The sequence below is a fragment of the Pteropus alecto genome, unplaced genomic scaffold, assembly GCF_000325575.1.
Source record: "Pteropus alecto unplaced genomic scaffold, ASM32557v1 scaffold511, whole genome shotgun sequence".
Classification (NCBI taxonomy): Eukaryota; Metazoa; Chordata; class Mammalia; order Chiroptera; family Pteropodidae; genus Pteropus; species Pteropus alecto.
In genome coordinates, this window is record NW_006431911.1 from 816,681 (window position 1) to 833,443 (window position 16,763).

The following is a 16,763-nucleotide window of genomic DNA, read 5'->3' on the forward strand; positions in this document are numbered from 1 at the left end:
TTGCTTTTTAGCACTGAGTTTGTCTGAGCCTTGTATTCAAAAAAACAAAACAAGAAAAAAACAACCGTAAATCAATCTCCTCTGTAATTCCAACATGTTTCCCAGCTGTTTCCTTCTAGAAATCCACTTTATTGAGAGAGAAGACTCCCTAATTGTCACCAAAAAAAAAAACCTTCAGAAAGTAGGAATGCATATTGGAGGAAAATCATGAAGGGGGAGCACAGATCGGTGGGGTTACTACAAGATACACCTTCTTGATTTGTGTGGGAAGAACTGAGAAACCAACCAAAATGATTCCTGGAGGGCGTGCGCATCCCTGAAGAACGAAGCACTCCCTAAGCTGGCACCTCCCAGCTGGCACCTGGGTTTTAGCCCAGCCACTGAAAGTATAGAAGGAATAATCAATTGTATAAATGAGCCTCGATCAGATTTTGCTTTGAGTATATGTTCGACTCGAAGGTTTGAAATAATACCTTTTGTGCACAGTCAATGTAATGAAGTCTATTGAATAGAGACGATGTATTGGCCAGCACTTCTTAGCCTTTTTTCCCCCCCATGAGGGGAGAGACTTATGCCTCTTTGAGAAACTGAAGAAAGTGATGCACCCTCTTCCCCAGAGAAATGGTTCAACAGATAAGAATTTGCACTGAGAACGGAGGAGTTCATAAATCTCCTAGGTCTACTCTTAAAGCCCCTTGCCACAGAGACACTAGAAAACAAAGAATGTGACAGCAGTAACACCTCGGGTCTACATGGCATTAGAAGAGTTTTGATTTTATAGGTCATGTGCACACCCAAGCAGGCTGGGTTGACAAACAACCTTTCTTTAAACGTTAAAAGGGAAAAAATTAATTGTAGTGAAATACACATAAAATTTACCATCTTAACCATTTTATAGCTTACAGTTCAGTTGTGCTAAGTACAGTCGCCTTACTACACAAGCAATCTCCAAAACTCTTTTCAAAAATCTTGCAAAACAAACTTTATACCCGTGAAACAACTCCCCATTTCCCTCTCCCAGCATTCCCTGGCGAGCACCATTCTACTTTCTATTTCTATAGAATTTGGCTACTCTAGGGACCTCACGTAACAGGAATCACACAGTATTTGTCTTTTTGTGACTGGCTTATTTCATTTAGCATAATGTCCTGAAGGTTCATCCAGGTTCTAGCATGTGTCAGAATTTCCTTCCTTTTAAAGGCTGAATATATATTTCATTGTACAGATATAACCACATTTGGTAGTCCAGTCAGCAATGGACACTTGAATTGCTTCCACCTCTTGGCTACTGTAAATAATTTTGCTATAAACATGGGTGTGCAGATATCCCTTTCAGATCCTGCTTTCAATTCTCTTGGATGCATACCCAGGAGTGGAATGACACAATGGTTTTGAGGCGGCCATTCTGATGGACCCTTTGAACGCAAGGAACACTACGACTTGGCAATTCTGAGTCAAGTTCCTTGTCAAAAGAACCTCTTCAAAATGTGAAATTGCCATTTTACTACCAAGTCATGCACACAATGGACTTGCCTGACTCTTGTTCTATAGTTAACTCCTCCTCAGTTATGCAGCTTTCATGTTCTACTTAATTCGTTTTAGTATTTAAAAAAAAATTGACATGTGATTTTATAATAAAAAAGGCAATAAAGAGTTTTGAAAGTCTGTTATAATTCTCTAAGAATACCTCAACTCTCAAGACTACCAATTCAAAGGAAATTTATAATATAAATTTTGGTAAATATATATATTAGAAGATCTGTTAGAAAGTCCTTTAAAGTCTTTCTTTGCAGTACGGAGCTGAGAACGAGGACACAAATTCCTCCTCCTCTTCCTCCTTAGTGTCCAGCGTAATACTGATCAATAAAACTAAAGAAGCCTTCAACATAGCAGAGGTATCTATCCCCCGAATTATCAAATGGAAAAGGAAACAGGTTAAAATTTTAGTTGAGTAAGTTTAATTCTTTACCGAATATAAACAAGTAGAGCCATTGTAATTTTAAAGGTGAAATTAATGAATAGGAGGCACAGACCATTCAAGATGTCCACGTGGGCTCCAAGAATGAGCTGTCACTCAGTTTAGAATAACAAAAAGTCCTTTATGAGCCAAGGACAATGGTTAGCATATAATTCCCTGTCATGGGTAGTTTTCCTGCCAGATGGTGCCCGAACCTACCCCTTCAACTCTCCCATTTCTAACTTCCACCTTGTCCCAAGCCCACCGCAGGGGAGATGATGCCCTAGGATGGAGAAAGAATATCCATTTGTTTATTTCCTGGTTTTCAGAACAGGTAGAATTTTAATGATTTGGTTTTAAAGCCACATCGACATAGTGGCATCGATAGGTACCTGAGTCACAATAGCTCTAACAACACAGCTGGCTCAAAACTTTCATTAAAATAATGTCTCCGAAACACCATGAGCTCATGTACGGTATCCAAAGTCAAAGCCAAGAACTTGGCCTATGTCATTCCAAGCTGCTGTGGATTCAGGTCATCAACAATTGGCTTCAGAACATACTCCTTTCAGAAGAGTCCTCGATGATTGCTTTACAACTCTGCCTGTGCATATGTACTGGAAGATTAAGTCCCCTTAGCAACCTCGGATTTTCTGCTTGTTTGGTTATAGCTGTTGTCAAGCACCATGAACCCTCACAAAGGGCACAGGAGCTATCTCACGTGAGACTAAGTGTTTTCAGAAGAGGGATCAGGTCTACTCTTTCTTATCCACACCCTCCCCCACCACCCCAAGCTTATAGTGTTCTGCATGTTAGACATTTGTGATTTTTAAGACAGTCTCTTCTAGAAAGATTAGAGGGCCCTTTACCAGGATGCCATAACAAAGGAATGCGGATGGGTAAGTGAACAAGCACCCTTGAGATATAACATAAACTAGACACATCTCTCCCTCTCTCACATAAAGACCAGTCCTGATGGCAAATCACTGAGAATTTTGGTGAAGAAATTAGATTTTTTCCAGCTTTAGTGAAGTATAAAAAATTGATCATTTAACCAATTTCTAAGGCTCCAATTTCTATCTTGGTGCCAGTGATTCCCAATTTGTGCCAATGAGGCATTTTCAGGCCGGACTGCTATTTGTAGCACCCACCTACTTGGGGTTATTACAAGAGTCCCTTTACACTTCCAAAGTGTCTAAATCTGAGCTCATTTAGCCCCTGAAATAGAAGCTTCATAAGACTTTCTGTTCAGTGTTGGATTCCCAGGACCTAAAACAGTGACTAGCAGGCAGGTAGGTGCTCAGTAAAGATATGTTGAATGAATTGATGATGAATGAATGGAATAACCTTCCTAGGAGGCGGAACCTTCCATTAATGCTACACGTGTTACAAGAATGTTCTCCAGCATTTGACAGTTAAGACCAAACTCTATACCTCTTCCCATTATCTCATCCCTCCAGCCTTCTTTTATTAAATTGCCCTCTCTGCTGCATCTTCCCCATCCACCCGTAAATATGCTCAGAATCTACTATCAGAAAACAAAATATTCCTTTATTATACACGGCTATCTATAAATCTGTTCAGTCTCACTTCTCCGGCGCCATCTTAAATTTTGTATTCCTGGAATTTTGAGTACCTCTGAGCTCCCAACTCACACCCAAGTCTTTCCCTCCTATGTGTCATTCCCGGGCAAGGAATGGCTTTCTTGGAATGCCCTCTCCCTGCCCTGGAGAAGCCCTCCTCTGCCCAGCTATCTCCTTCTCGTCCTTTAATTGCCACCGCATGTACTATCCATCTCCTCAATGAAGCCTTTCCTGGTACCGACCCCTCTCCTCTCAGGCAGCGTCCTTCCTCTGTGCCCTCACAATTCTTTTCACATCCTGGTACACGTAGAAAATGGCTGTGGGGAAATGGACAAGGCTGTGCATGGCCATCAGTAACTGGCCTAGGTCTCAGGCTGGCATAGTCCTTGTGCAGCGACATCCGGGCACGCTTGTGATCCAGCCACGGCACACTAGGATGGGCTGTCATGCTGGATGGCAGCTCTTCTGTAAGTATGCCACATCGCTACATCCACCCCACCGCATTATGATGATGTGTTTGTCCCTCACTGCACCTCTGAACACCTCAAGGGCGAGAATCTCGTGTTCTCATTTTCATGTTTTGAATCATCACATAGTAAAACTTTTTAAAACATTAATATTATCACATCTACATTCTTACAACCATGTCCACCGTTAGAATATAGAAAGGTTCCATCATATAAGGTGCCAGAGTACCCTCCCCCCACCCCTAGCACCCAGTGATCTGTTCTCTGTCACAATAGTTTTCTTTTTGAGAACGTCATATAAATAAAATCACATAGTACGTAACCTTTGGAAAGTTGCTTCTTTCACTCAGCCTAATGCCTTTGACATTCATCCAAAACGTGTCTAACAATAGTTTGTTCCTTTTTATTGCCGACTAGTATTTCGTTGTGAAGATTTAATACTGCTTACCCATTCATCCGCTGAAGGATTACTGGGGCCGTTTCCAGTTTGGGGCGATTTTGAATCCAACTGCTATAAACATTTGTGAAAGGTTTTTTCTGTGAACGTGAGTTTTCAGTTCTCTAGGGTAAATACCCGAGAGTGGGATCATATGGGTTTTATGGCAAATGTATATTTAGCTTTATGAGAAACTACCAAATGGTCTCCAAAGCAGCTATAGCATTTTGCGGGTACACTGCCCTGGCAACGTATGAGCGTTCCAGTCATTCCACAACCTTGCCAGAATTTGCCATTGCCAGCACTTTTCATTTTTGCCATTCTAGTAGGTGTGGTGTGGTATCTCATTGAAGCTTCGAATTCTCTCTCTGTACCCAGCACTTAGCACATTGGTAGGTTCTCAAGAAATAGTTGAACTGAAATAAACGCATCTCATTTTTTTAGTCCTGTTTTACAATTCACTGATGTTTTCATTATACTTTCTACCAAGCCTTGTGTTTAAAACCAAAGAAATTGCACAGAAATATAAACTCCCTCCAACCTTCTTGTACTCACTCCCTCTCCCAAGCTCTAAATGACTCATTCATCCTACTAGACAATGGAGATAGCAATAGAACCTATAACTTTCACTCCAACTTAAACTATACTTGAAGGCTTGCAAACAAGATTGCTTTGGAAAGGTTCTACTATCACTGCCACTATTGCTGACAATCAGAATCACCACCAGGAATTAGACAATTGGCCAAGCCAGGCACTGTTCTAGGGGAGTGGTTCCTATAGTAACTCGCTCACCCCTCCAACTCCAGGAGGTATTATCCTCATGGTATTGATGGTACTGACATGAGGGCTGAGGGACAATGAAGCTGACAAACTTGCCCAAAGTCATGTAGCCGATAAGTAAAGGCACCAGGGTGCACATCCGGGTCAGGCTGGTGTGGACACCATAGTCCTCACCGTTCCGTGCGGCTGCTCTACTGGCCAGAGGAACCAATTGCTCTTTAATCAATAGAAAAAACGACAAGAACGATCTCAAGTCACTTTAATCTTGAAGGGTTATGAAACTTCAGGAAAGTGAACCATTCTTTCCACATCGGTCTTACGCTAGCTCCTTCAGCAGTGAGGCAAATGAATGAGGGGTGCGGGCCCCTAGTCTGAGCAGCCTGCTCTGCCTGATTGGAGGACAGACTAAGGATTTTAGATCTTATTCCTGTGAAGCCAGCAGCACGAGCGAGACTCAGTTAAACAAACTGGACCAACATCAGTTGTTGCTCTATGAAAATTATCCCCCATTCGTTAAATCTTGAACCTGTTTACTAGTTCTGTACTTGAGAGCACCCTGGACCGGAGACATAGGCTGAAGTTATAATAATGGTTGCTTTTTATATTGCGTTATACAAGAAAATAGCATTTTATATATGAAAATTCATAATATACTACCTGAATCATCTCATGACTAAGCACATCCAGGGATAACACAGAACTTCAGTCTTTAGAGACCAACCCACCACTAATTCTAATCAAACGAGACACATAGACTTGTCACTCGGTACACGTTGCTAAAACTATGGCCAACAGACTATCAAAATGGAATTCAGTGGTTCGGCTTTAGTATGTTAACGTAAAATATTTCTTATCTCTTTTATTACCTGCTTTTTCCCAAACCCAAAAATACGCTTCTATGAACTTGGAGCTGAATCTCTTTTCATGTCACTGACAAGGTAAACAAGAGACACAAATCCCATGATCCTATGTCTTAAGTAGTCACTTTCCTTATCCCAAATATGCAATCATTTCATGCTTCAAGTATGAAATCAGGGGGAAAATCTGTGCACTAAAAATAAAAGTTATTCAATAAAATTATATCACAAGCAAAGTTGTTTGGGGGGGCGGGGTAGATAATAGCTCCGAGTCCCAAAATGTCAGACTATTTTGTATGTTTCGGTCCCATACAATGAACTAACTACATAACAGAAAGAGGTTTCACGTGCTCTAGTGAAAACTCTCAAGGCTGTTTTTAAAACAAATAGTGCCACCAAGTGATTACTGTCATGGAAAATTATGACAACTCTAAAGAATATCTGGCTCGAAGTCCCAAGCAGTAAAACGCAAAGGTATTACTGAATCATAATCATTTGGAGAGCTTTCTTAACCTTTACAAGCAGGCCTCTTCATAATGTATTTATTGCAATGATTTAACACTCGATAATCATAAAATCTACTGAAAGAATATCATTTATACAAATTCATAAGTGGCTCATAACACGGTGTCAATGATTGATAAGAAAGCATTAAATAGCAGAATGACTGGAAACTTTCTGATTGGCATTCCAAAATGTATGCATTACTGACAAATTTCTCAGACTTGAACCCTAGACCATCCCGAGAAAGAATTATATATTTTTACAAACCATAAGCCACTCAGCAACGATGTGAACTTTCTGTAAAACTGTGGTTTTTCTCAGAGGAGAAAAGCTTATTTATCGAGACCACCGAACATAAAGAAGCAATTAAATACAAACCAATTCGCATAACCAACATAACATTTTCCGTTGAAAATCAAAACTTTTCAACCTGACAGATACATTCGTCACTGAGAAGATGCCATTTTTAAAAAGAAAAAAAAAAAACAAACAAACACAGCACAAATCAATTTCCCTCACCAAAAGTGCAGTCAAAAGTTTACTATAAATTATAGCCTATTATAATACCATATATACGGACGAGCAGATAAAATCAGTTTCTCTTTTCCCAAAAGTGCCTCTGGACATCTAGTCTCGAGGAAATAAACAACCAAGGTCGTATATGGTTTTGTACTTTTCTTTTGCAGGCTTTTCCTGCTTCATCTTCGATATTCTTTTTAAATATCAGAAGCGCCTGAACAAACCTCAGAAGGATCATCGACACTTTGCTATCAAAGGCATCATTCTTGTATAATTCTGAGCTGTAGCTTTCAACCCCTGTCCAGATAAATTCATCCGACCAAAAACCACGAGCTAGTCTCTGGAAACACGATAAGATCCCTGCCGTTTTAACTTGAGGACTATACTCACTGGCATACGTGTCCTCCTTCATCCTCTACCGCCTTGCCGAAGCCCCAGGGAATGGAGAAGGTCTGCCAAGTCTCTCCTTCGGGATCCTCGTCCATGGTAGGAAGGCAAAATAGCTCACCTTTTCCTAAGGATGGAAAGAAAGAACTCTGTTCTTTATTCTTTTATAAGAAGAATGACGGTATCCTAAGAAACAACTGCCAGATGAGAAGAAGGAGAGAAGAATCGATGCTGGGAGGCCAATCATATTTCATCACTCAGCTACTTGGAAACCAGATATGCTTAGACGATCACGTGCTCCAAGAGATTTAAGGATGCAGAAGAGGAGTAGCTCTGTCTTTTGTAAATTATTAACAGGAACTTTTTCCCCCCCGACCATGAGCAAAGATGCACGGGTTACTCACTTAAAAAAAAGGTAAAAATGGAATCGGGTTTGGCATCGAGCATACGAATCGACAGGTGAAGAAACAGGATTTCTAATGTTCTGTCACTGACCCCTCTGAATCGGGACAACCCAGCGCAGTTAGAATGGAAGAGATCGCACACGGGGCACGAAGCAGCACCTTCCGAAGGCCCGAAGAGGCCGGAACTGCAGCTTCAGAGTTTGCCTCTGATGAAAACGAGTATTTGCTCCTCCCCATCTAAGAACTCACTATGGGATATTTGGTGCTCTGAGCTGGAATGAAGCCACCTGCACGCAATCCTCACAGCTCTCCTAGATTTCGAAGTGCTATCTAACTTCTCTCATAGCTTTGTTTTTCATCCAGATTTGAGATTTAACATGTCTACCTTAAAGCTATTTGCAAGTTGCCTTTTTTTTTTTTAATGCCTACAGCACCTGATCTTCCTAGGTGGTCTCCTATCCAAGGACTAACCAGGCCCGACCCTGCTTAGCTTCTGAGGTCAGACGGGATCAGGCACGTTCGGGATGGCATGGCTGTAGACAAGTTGCTCATTTTAATGCCAGATCCTACCCAGGAATTTAAACTCAGAAAGCACTGGCTTCCCATGACATAGATGGGGGACATTTGGAGTACACTCTGTAGAGTGGTATGGAATGTCCCTTTGACTCTATATCGCCATTTCTCAGCCTCGGCCTTACTGAAATTTGGGGCTGGATACTTCTTTCTTGTGGGCCTGCGCTGTACATTGGGGGACATTTGGCAGTGTCCCTGGCCTCTACTCACTAGATGTCGGTAGCAACTCCCCAGTTGTGACACCAAAAATATCTCCAGACATGCTGGGAAAATTTCCTGGGGCCAAGAGACCAAAGAAAGAGGCTGGCAACTCCAGAATTACATCAAGGGCTAAGTAAGGGAACTTACGGACAGAGCCCTAAGAGCCAGCAAGATGATAGAACTCCACACCCAGAAAGCAATGGGGCTTGTTAAATATGGCCAAGGGGCACGTGCTAACGCAGGTGGCTTGTAGCCTCGTGGCCTTGTAGCCTCGTGGCCCCGTAGCCTCGTGGCCCCGTAGCCTCGTGGCCCATGCTTGTTAAGAGCTTTACAATCCAAAGCCATAAGCAACTTAATGGGGCCAGTTATCTATGCGACAATATTACCTTCAGGTGATGTGGGCCTGCCCCTTGCAGGCAGAACAGGCAGCTTGCTTTGTAAAATCGGTCACATTTCGCCTAACGAGACACTGCTAAATGTCCCCTGGGGGCAGACTACCCCCTGGTTGAAACCACTGTTCTAGACCCATTACTTTAATGAAGTTTTTTCAAAAGAAGAAGAACGTTATTTACATTTGAGACAGGCTTATGCCAAAGACACGTGGCGGGCAAATAATGAAGGCTGTGCATGCACCGCGCATGCACCGGAGGACTCATGCGCAGGGGGCCAATGATTTGTCATAACGGAGACACATTTAAAGCGGAAAATACCAACGCGCCATCGACATTTGCCAAGCTGCTCCACCTGTGATGGGTAACTTTGTGTGAACTTCACTGGGCCATAGGGCGTCCAGATATTTGGTTAAACATTATTGTGTGAGTGTCTGCAAAGGTGCTTCGGGAGGACATTGACATTCACATAAGTAGACTGAATAAAGCAGGTGGCCCTCCTCGATGTGGGTGGGCCTCATCCAATCCACTGGAGGTCCGATCAGAACAAAAGTTGGCGTGAGGGAGAACTGGCTCTCTCTGCCTGTTTTTAAGTTGGGACATGGGTCTTCTCCTGCATTCTGACTGGAACTTATACAACTGGCTCTGAGTTCCCAGCTTGCAGATGGCAGGTCATGGGACTTCTCGGCCTCTGTGATCATGGGAGCCAGTTCTCTGTAATCTCTCTCTCTAGATAGATGATAGATAGATAGATAGATAGATAGATAGATAGATAGATGATAGATGATAGATAGAGATACAGATATATAGATATAGACACACATTATATATGTAGATATTTATTTAAATATTTATATTCTACATATTCTATTGGCTCTGTTTCTCTAGAGAATCCTATTTAATACACTACTATAATTTCCAAGTCTCTAAACCTTGCTGTTTAGAATATGCTAATTTCTCCTTAGTTACATATTCTTTATTCTACCTTGCTTTCTGTCATCCCACTGCAAGTAGGGTTTGTTCTGGCAAACTATCCAAGCTGATCTTCGGTAGCAAAAGAAATCAAGCAGAGATAATGAGGACATAGGTTCCCTACCTACTCTGATCGGTGCCAAAAAAAGTCCTTTCAATTCAAGACATAACAGCGGTCTATTTAAATTCAGCACTGAGAATATCAGGCAGATAGCTTGAAAAGCAACAGCGCAGTTCAGCAAGTCCACAGTGGCGGACATGTTCTCATTCAGAATGGCATGTCTAAGGGAGAAATCTTGCAGAGGGGAAGTTGTCTCGGGAGAAACAGCCTTCGGAGCATCAGAATTTCCTCTCTGAGCAGGAGTGGGTGCGGTCAAAAGAAAGGCGAGCTCCTCACGTGGTAAACTGTGTCACTAGGCCTTCTGTCCTCTCCAGGGCTGATTTTGGAAATGAGCGTGGAGAGGTCAGTCTCTGATGGGCTGATGTTTGTGCTTCAGGGTTGCCGTGGGGAAGGGTATTGAATGGGCAGGGAGAGAGGTGCTGTGTCCCATTCATTTGGGATAAGAAGGAAAAAAAAGACATTCTAATAAAGCAGAATGGGGTTCTGAGATGGGCAAGCCGTGGCCCACTCTGTGGACTAAATGTCAGGAGGCTCAGTGTGGCCTGGAGGAGGGGGGAGCGTTCTGCGCTGGAGCGCGGGGTCCTAGAAGCGAGAGTTCAACAAATAAAATCTCTTTACTTCCAACCTGTTTTCCATATTTACTCCTTGGCTATGTGCTGTGGATTTTTCTTTTCTTTTTTAAACCCGGAAACACTCATTTCTTAATAATGTCACCGGCTACCAATTGGATTACCATACTTGAATGTCATAGCGGGATACCAAAGATGTTTTAGACACCCACTGACCGGCCTGCGCAGTGGCAAATACAAAAGACTTAGGTCATCAGTTGCTACCCTCAAAGGGCGTATGTCCCACGTTTACAGACAGCGATGATAAATATGCGAGAGCAGCAGATCTGAAAGATTTCATTTCATGTTTTTATTTTCCGTTTTTACATAAACTGGGATTATTTTGCGTACTTTAAAATACTAAAGGTATACTCTAGTTGAGTGACTTTGAAATTACTTTTGAACATAATCATCTTTTCCGACTAGGCAATAGAAAAATAAGTAAGACTACTATTTTACAGTTGAGAAAATAATTTTATACCCCTTTCTTAAAGTTGCTCAGATAAAGTCCTTAATTCTGGGCCTGACATTCGAGGTCTCCGCCATCTCTTCCCAACCTTCCTTTCTGTCCCTTCCTCCCTTCTGCTCTTTCTCATGCCTTCGGCTCCAATTTTATTAAAGAATGCAACGAGCTCTCCATGATTTTCCACCTCCAAATATTTGCGGTTTTTCCTCTTCCTTTCCACTGGAATACCAATTCCTTTATCCCTGACCAAAATCAATCCTTTCTCAAACACCTGACTCATAGCTCACCTCCAAGGAAGCTTTCCACTTTCTCCAAGCAAATTAATCTCCCCACCTCACTACTTCTGAAGGGAGTGGTACCTCTGTAAAAGCAGCTTTCACACTCAGCCTTACACTGCAGGTATTTGTGTTCACCTCACTTACTATTCTAGGAGGCTTTCTATAGATCCTTCAGCATTTTCTACATGGATGATCGTGCAATGCACAATGGAATCAGCTTTGCTTCTTCCTTTCCCATCCTTCTCCATGCCCCACCTTCTTGTACAGGTTGGAACCTGCAGTACGATGTTGAAGGAAAGTGGAAAGAATGGAAATCCTTGTTCCTGATCTTATGGGGAAAGCATTAGTAGTACAAAGAGTTGATAAACTGAACTTTAAAATTTTGTCAAGTGTGGTCTTCAATAGTGTGGGATGTAGAGAAAATATTTTTGTGTTTCTGCGGAGCTGGGGATTTTTAAATAAATTTTGCTGAAAACTCGGGCTCCTGAGCTACGAGCGAGCCTTGGGAAGGTAATTTACACACTGTATGAAAACTGTGAGCACTCCAGAGAGATTTATCTAACTCTGGGGGTATGTGTGTACACTTCAAGGGCAAATGAGGCTCACGACCTGGGACAGCCAGAGACATCCAGGCTTATCTGGTCTGGAAATATATTTAATTACATTCCAAAAGGTAAGAGAGAGAACCTGGGGTCATTTCATCCCATCCCCAAGGACCAAAAGTTTTATTCCCTCTTTATGAGAGAAGAGGGGGATGTAGCTGCCCCTTTCTTCTGTATATAAGCAGAGAAACTCCATTTTTCTCTACTTCTCACCTATGGATTATCTATCGGGCCCCTCAGAGAAGAGCTATTTCCATTTGGCCCCTGATGTCCCAGGGCTAAGGCTTGGGGCAAGGGGGCCAATGCAGTGATTATTACATAAATAACACTAATGATAGTCTATCTCCGATTCAGAAAACCTCATGGCACATTCGGGATAAAATTAATGAAGATGAATATCGAAAACCCAATAAAAAGACACTGGGCTTTGATTTCTGTCTCTGTTGCTGCAGGAGGCTGTAAAGGAAAAGGCCTAATTTTCTGAGAAATGGCAAATGTCCTCAGGTCAAAAGCAGCTTCTGTACTCATTCACCTGTCATGTTTCTTATTTTTTTCTTCACATTTTTTCTTTTTCTTTTTAATTGTGATAAGTAAATATATATATATATATGTAATAAAACTTACATTTAAATTTAAATCATTTTAAGTGACATCAAATATATTAAATATTCACGATTCTGTGCAACCATCAACACTATCCATTTCTGGAATTTTTTCATCTTCCCTAAATGAAACTCCATCCCCATTAAACACTAATTCCACATCCCACCTTCCTACAGCCCCTGGTAAACTCCATTCTACTTTCTGTCTCTATGAATCTGCCTATTCAAGGAATCTCATGTAAGTGAATTTGTACAGCATTTATTTATTTTTTTGCATTTGGCTTATTTCATTCAACATAATGTTTTCAAAGTTTATCAATGTTGCAACATGGATGAGAATTTTATTTCTCTTTGTAGATGAATAATATTCCTTGTATGGATAGACCACATTTTGTTTATCTGTTCATCTTCTGATGGACACTTGGGTTGTTTCTACCTTTTGGGTATTATGACTAATGCTGCTACAAATATTGGCGTACACGTATCTGTTTGAGTTCCTGCTTTCAATTCTTTTGAGTATATACCCAGGAGTAGAATCGCTGGGTCATATGGTAACTCTATGCTTAACTGAGGAACTGCCACACAGTTTTCCACAGCAGCCACACCATTTTTCATTCGCACCAGCAGTGCTTAAGGGTTCAATTTCACCACATCCTCGCCAACATTTGTTATTTTACATTTTCCTTCACTTTCCTTTACTTTTGTCAGCTCTTCAGTAATTTCAAGCTTTTTAAAACGTATTTTATCCAGAGAATTGGTCTGAATAAGTGACACTGCCACTCTCAGAAACAGGAGGTCTCCTTTTATTCCTTTTATGACTCTCTATGGCAGTACCACACAGAGTTGGCACAATAAGCCTCAAAGAGCTGTCATTGGCTCTATAGCATCAGGGGAAAGTTTTATTTCTGATAGAATGCTAACAACAAGGACAGCTTTCATTTTACATTAAAATATATATTATTTTGAATTCCTATGTGCATTTTTAGTACTTCTCCATATACACAATTCAGCCCTTCTCATGTGGCTGACACTCTGTCAACATATAATGAACATATAAACTCTGAAAAATGCACCATCCACAGAATAAATGATTTTAAGTTGAAACCACCCTTTGGAGAGCAGCTTGCTTAATGTTTCGTAAAAATGGTTTTCTCTAGTCAAAATAAAAGCCGAATTTAACGAACACCGCGGAAATGTTAGCGCTACTTTTCTGTCACCTAGATGCTATTGTTTATTTTTCTATTGCCTTTTATTTTCTCGGTAAAAGAGTGAGGACATATCACATGGCTTGCTGAGGATGAAACTGATCTTTTTCAACTCTGAATTTATAGTTAGAACTAATAAACACAGAATAAAATTTTTATCCTTCCTTTTATCCTTCCTACGAAAAGAAAATGTCATTGAAAACATGAACTGCCTACAGTCCTTTGAAATCGAATGAGAAAATGTCCTCCCAAACCCTTTCGCTCTATCTAAATGCTCCAGTAATATTGTTCAAGGTTCAGATTAGTTGACTATTAAGTAAATTAGCTTCGAACATACAAATGGCATTCAAAAACCTGTCTAGCCATGAAAGATTTAAGTTCAATTGTACCTACTATGAAAAATGAGGACAACATTAGAAAAGTTCATTACTTAGAATACATAGAGCAATCCATATTTTCTATACATCTATAATCAGATGGGACTTTGCGCAAACAGGCCCTGTGCATTTTTCAGGGGGCACCATTTCATAAAACTCAGAAAGACAGAGTTTCATATTTCCATCAGTCTTCCTTCCGTGTCATTCATTCAATATTTACTGAGCACCAAGAGTGAGCCAGGCACTGTGCTAGTCAGTAGGGCTAAAGAAATGAATAATGTCTGGGCCAGTTCAGCAACTTCAGTGTCTCCGTCCCCACAGTGTTTGAGACTGCTGGTTGCAGTTTTACCGTGCTCAGTGTTTGCTTCCCTGAGCCCTTTGAATTGATGATTCTACACTCATCTACTATTTGGTTCTCAACATGGCGTTATCCTTGGGCATCGGTACTTAGGTCTGCATCACTCTAGCCATCCTCTGCATCTTCTAAACCAGGAGTCCCCAAACTTTGTGGCAACCAGGACCGGTGCTCCTGTGAGAATCTAATGCCTGAGGATCTGAGGTGGAGCTGAGGTGGTGATGCCAGCGCAGGGAAGCGGATGCAAATACAGATGAAGCTTCGCTTGCTGGCCCGCAAGTCTAGTTGCAATGCCCAATGCTCCCAATAAGACTTGAGATTAACAACGACAGATGAAATTGAGGACTCGCATTATATTTGAATTTCAGATAAACAATGAGTTTTCTATTGTAAGCATATGCCACATAATATTTAGAATGGGGCATAGTTATACTAAACAATTATTTGATATTATCTGAAACCCAGATATACCTGACCTGTATTTTTATTTGCTAAATCTGGTAACCCTGGTCAGGGCGAATAAAATATATTCCTCAACGTGCAATATCTTTCTTCAACTCACATTTGGCATTCGTTGAGGACCACTCCTGGGGATTTTAACTCCCTTGCATTTGCAGCCAAGCATGTCTCGGCAGCCAGATAAAAGCCTCTGGCAGAGAGTGATAGGTGCTCGCAGCAAAGCCAGCAGAAATAGTGTGTGCCAATGGGCTATGAACAGGCGCCGCCGTGACAGCATCTGCTATACTGATATATATCCCTGGGTCGTGAGCCCCACATAAACTGCGTTAATTTAGGAGTCAAAACGTTAAGTCCAAAATTCGTGGCAAGTAAGAATTGGGAAAGACCTCAGAGCTAATCTAGTCCAACTCCCTTATTTCACAGATCAACACGTTTTGGCTCAGAGTTTCTTATTCATAGGCAAAGAGTTACCTATTGGCAAGTCCAAGATGCCGTTGCTATTATTGTTAGGTCACCATCAAATAGTGATGAGTAATTGGGGAAGAATTTTCCCATTTCGCAGACCCTGGTCCTAGCACTCCACACACAAGGGAAAAGTAGCAATCTGAATTTGGTTAGGAGCGGGGTGTCGGGTGAGCACCAGAGTTATCCGGGCGTTAGGTAGACTCAGAAGTGCTCTTCTCCCCATGAGCTGGAAACCCAACCTCCTGCTTGGATCTGGGAGGCAGCGTAGGATGTGAATTAGGAATCGAGCCTCTTGCAGGCGGAGGTTGTCCTGCCCCAGCGCCATGTCACTGCCCTTTTTCTGCTCCCCGTTTTCAGGTCGACAAGGTGCCTGGCCTTCCCCAGTCCACACCAAGATTTCACATAGAGAAACCCACCTGGGGGAAGATAGAGCTTCTCCAGGTGGTGCAAGGCTGGGCTGACTTCTCCACTCTATCTCTCTGCTCTTTCTCCAGAGGGGACCCACACAAACCTTAGAGGTAGGCAGAAGCCTTCCTCTGATTCCCTTCCAAATTTGGGCTAAAAATCAAATGGGATCATGGTATGAAATCTCTAAATTTCTATAGATTTATAATCTATAAAAGATAACATATAACTGAAATATTTCCCCCCGGCCCAAACTGTCACATAGAAGATGCTCAATAAATGTTTAATGATTGAGGAACGGAGTCCCTGAATTGGAACTTATTGTTTATCTGCAGAGAAAAATTCAATGTATTCTACTTCCTTTTGCTCATTTTGTTAGAAGCTCCTGACTGCATGATTTAATTGTAATATTCACACGCTGTTATCTGTGATATAAGGTGCAGTCAGCAGTAATAGGAGTAGCTAAGGACAAGGATGGCAAGTATGGAAAGAAATATCCGATGCAAATTTTATGACCTGAACAAATTTTTACAGATCTAATGATCTTTGAAAGGTATCCAAGAGGCTCTTATTTACTTAAGTATTTATAATTTAAACCCAAACAAGAAAACCAATCAAGATAATACAATTGACTCTAACTTAATAAAGACAAATTTTTCTTCCCAAACCAAAATTTTCCTCCTGTGATATGCAGCAATTGATCATTTTCTTATCTGGCCCATAAATGAATTCACAGTAAGTCAAAGAAATTCAACCGGAATTTTAATGTTATATTAAAATTATTTATAATT

General features: G+C 41.3%; 1 protein-coding gene and 1 pseudogene across 1 annotated transcript in view; both read right to left on the minus strand.

The window, feature by feature from the left end:
• FRMPD4 (FERM and PDZ domain containing 4) overlaps window positions 1–16,763 on the minus strand; it is a 712,471-nt gene that overhangs the window by 642,999 nt on the left and 52,709 nt on the right. Inside the window, exon 4 of the mRNA XM_006906031.3 lies at window positions 7,494–7,617. Within this exon, the coding sequence (XP_006906093.2) occupies window positions 7,494–7,617 (124 nt within the window). The remainder of the gene's footprint in view (window positions 1–7,493; window positions 7,618–16,763) is intronic.
• LOC112472297 lies at window positions 8,317–8,435 on the minus strand (annotated as a pseudogene).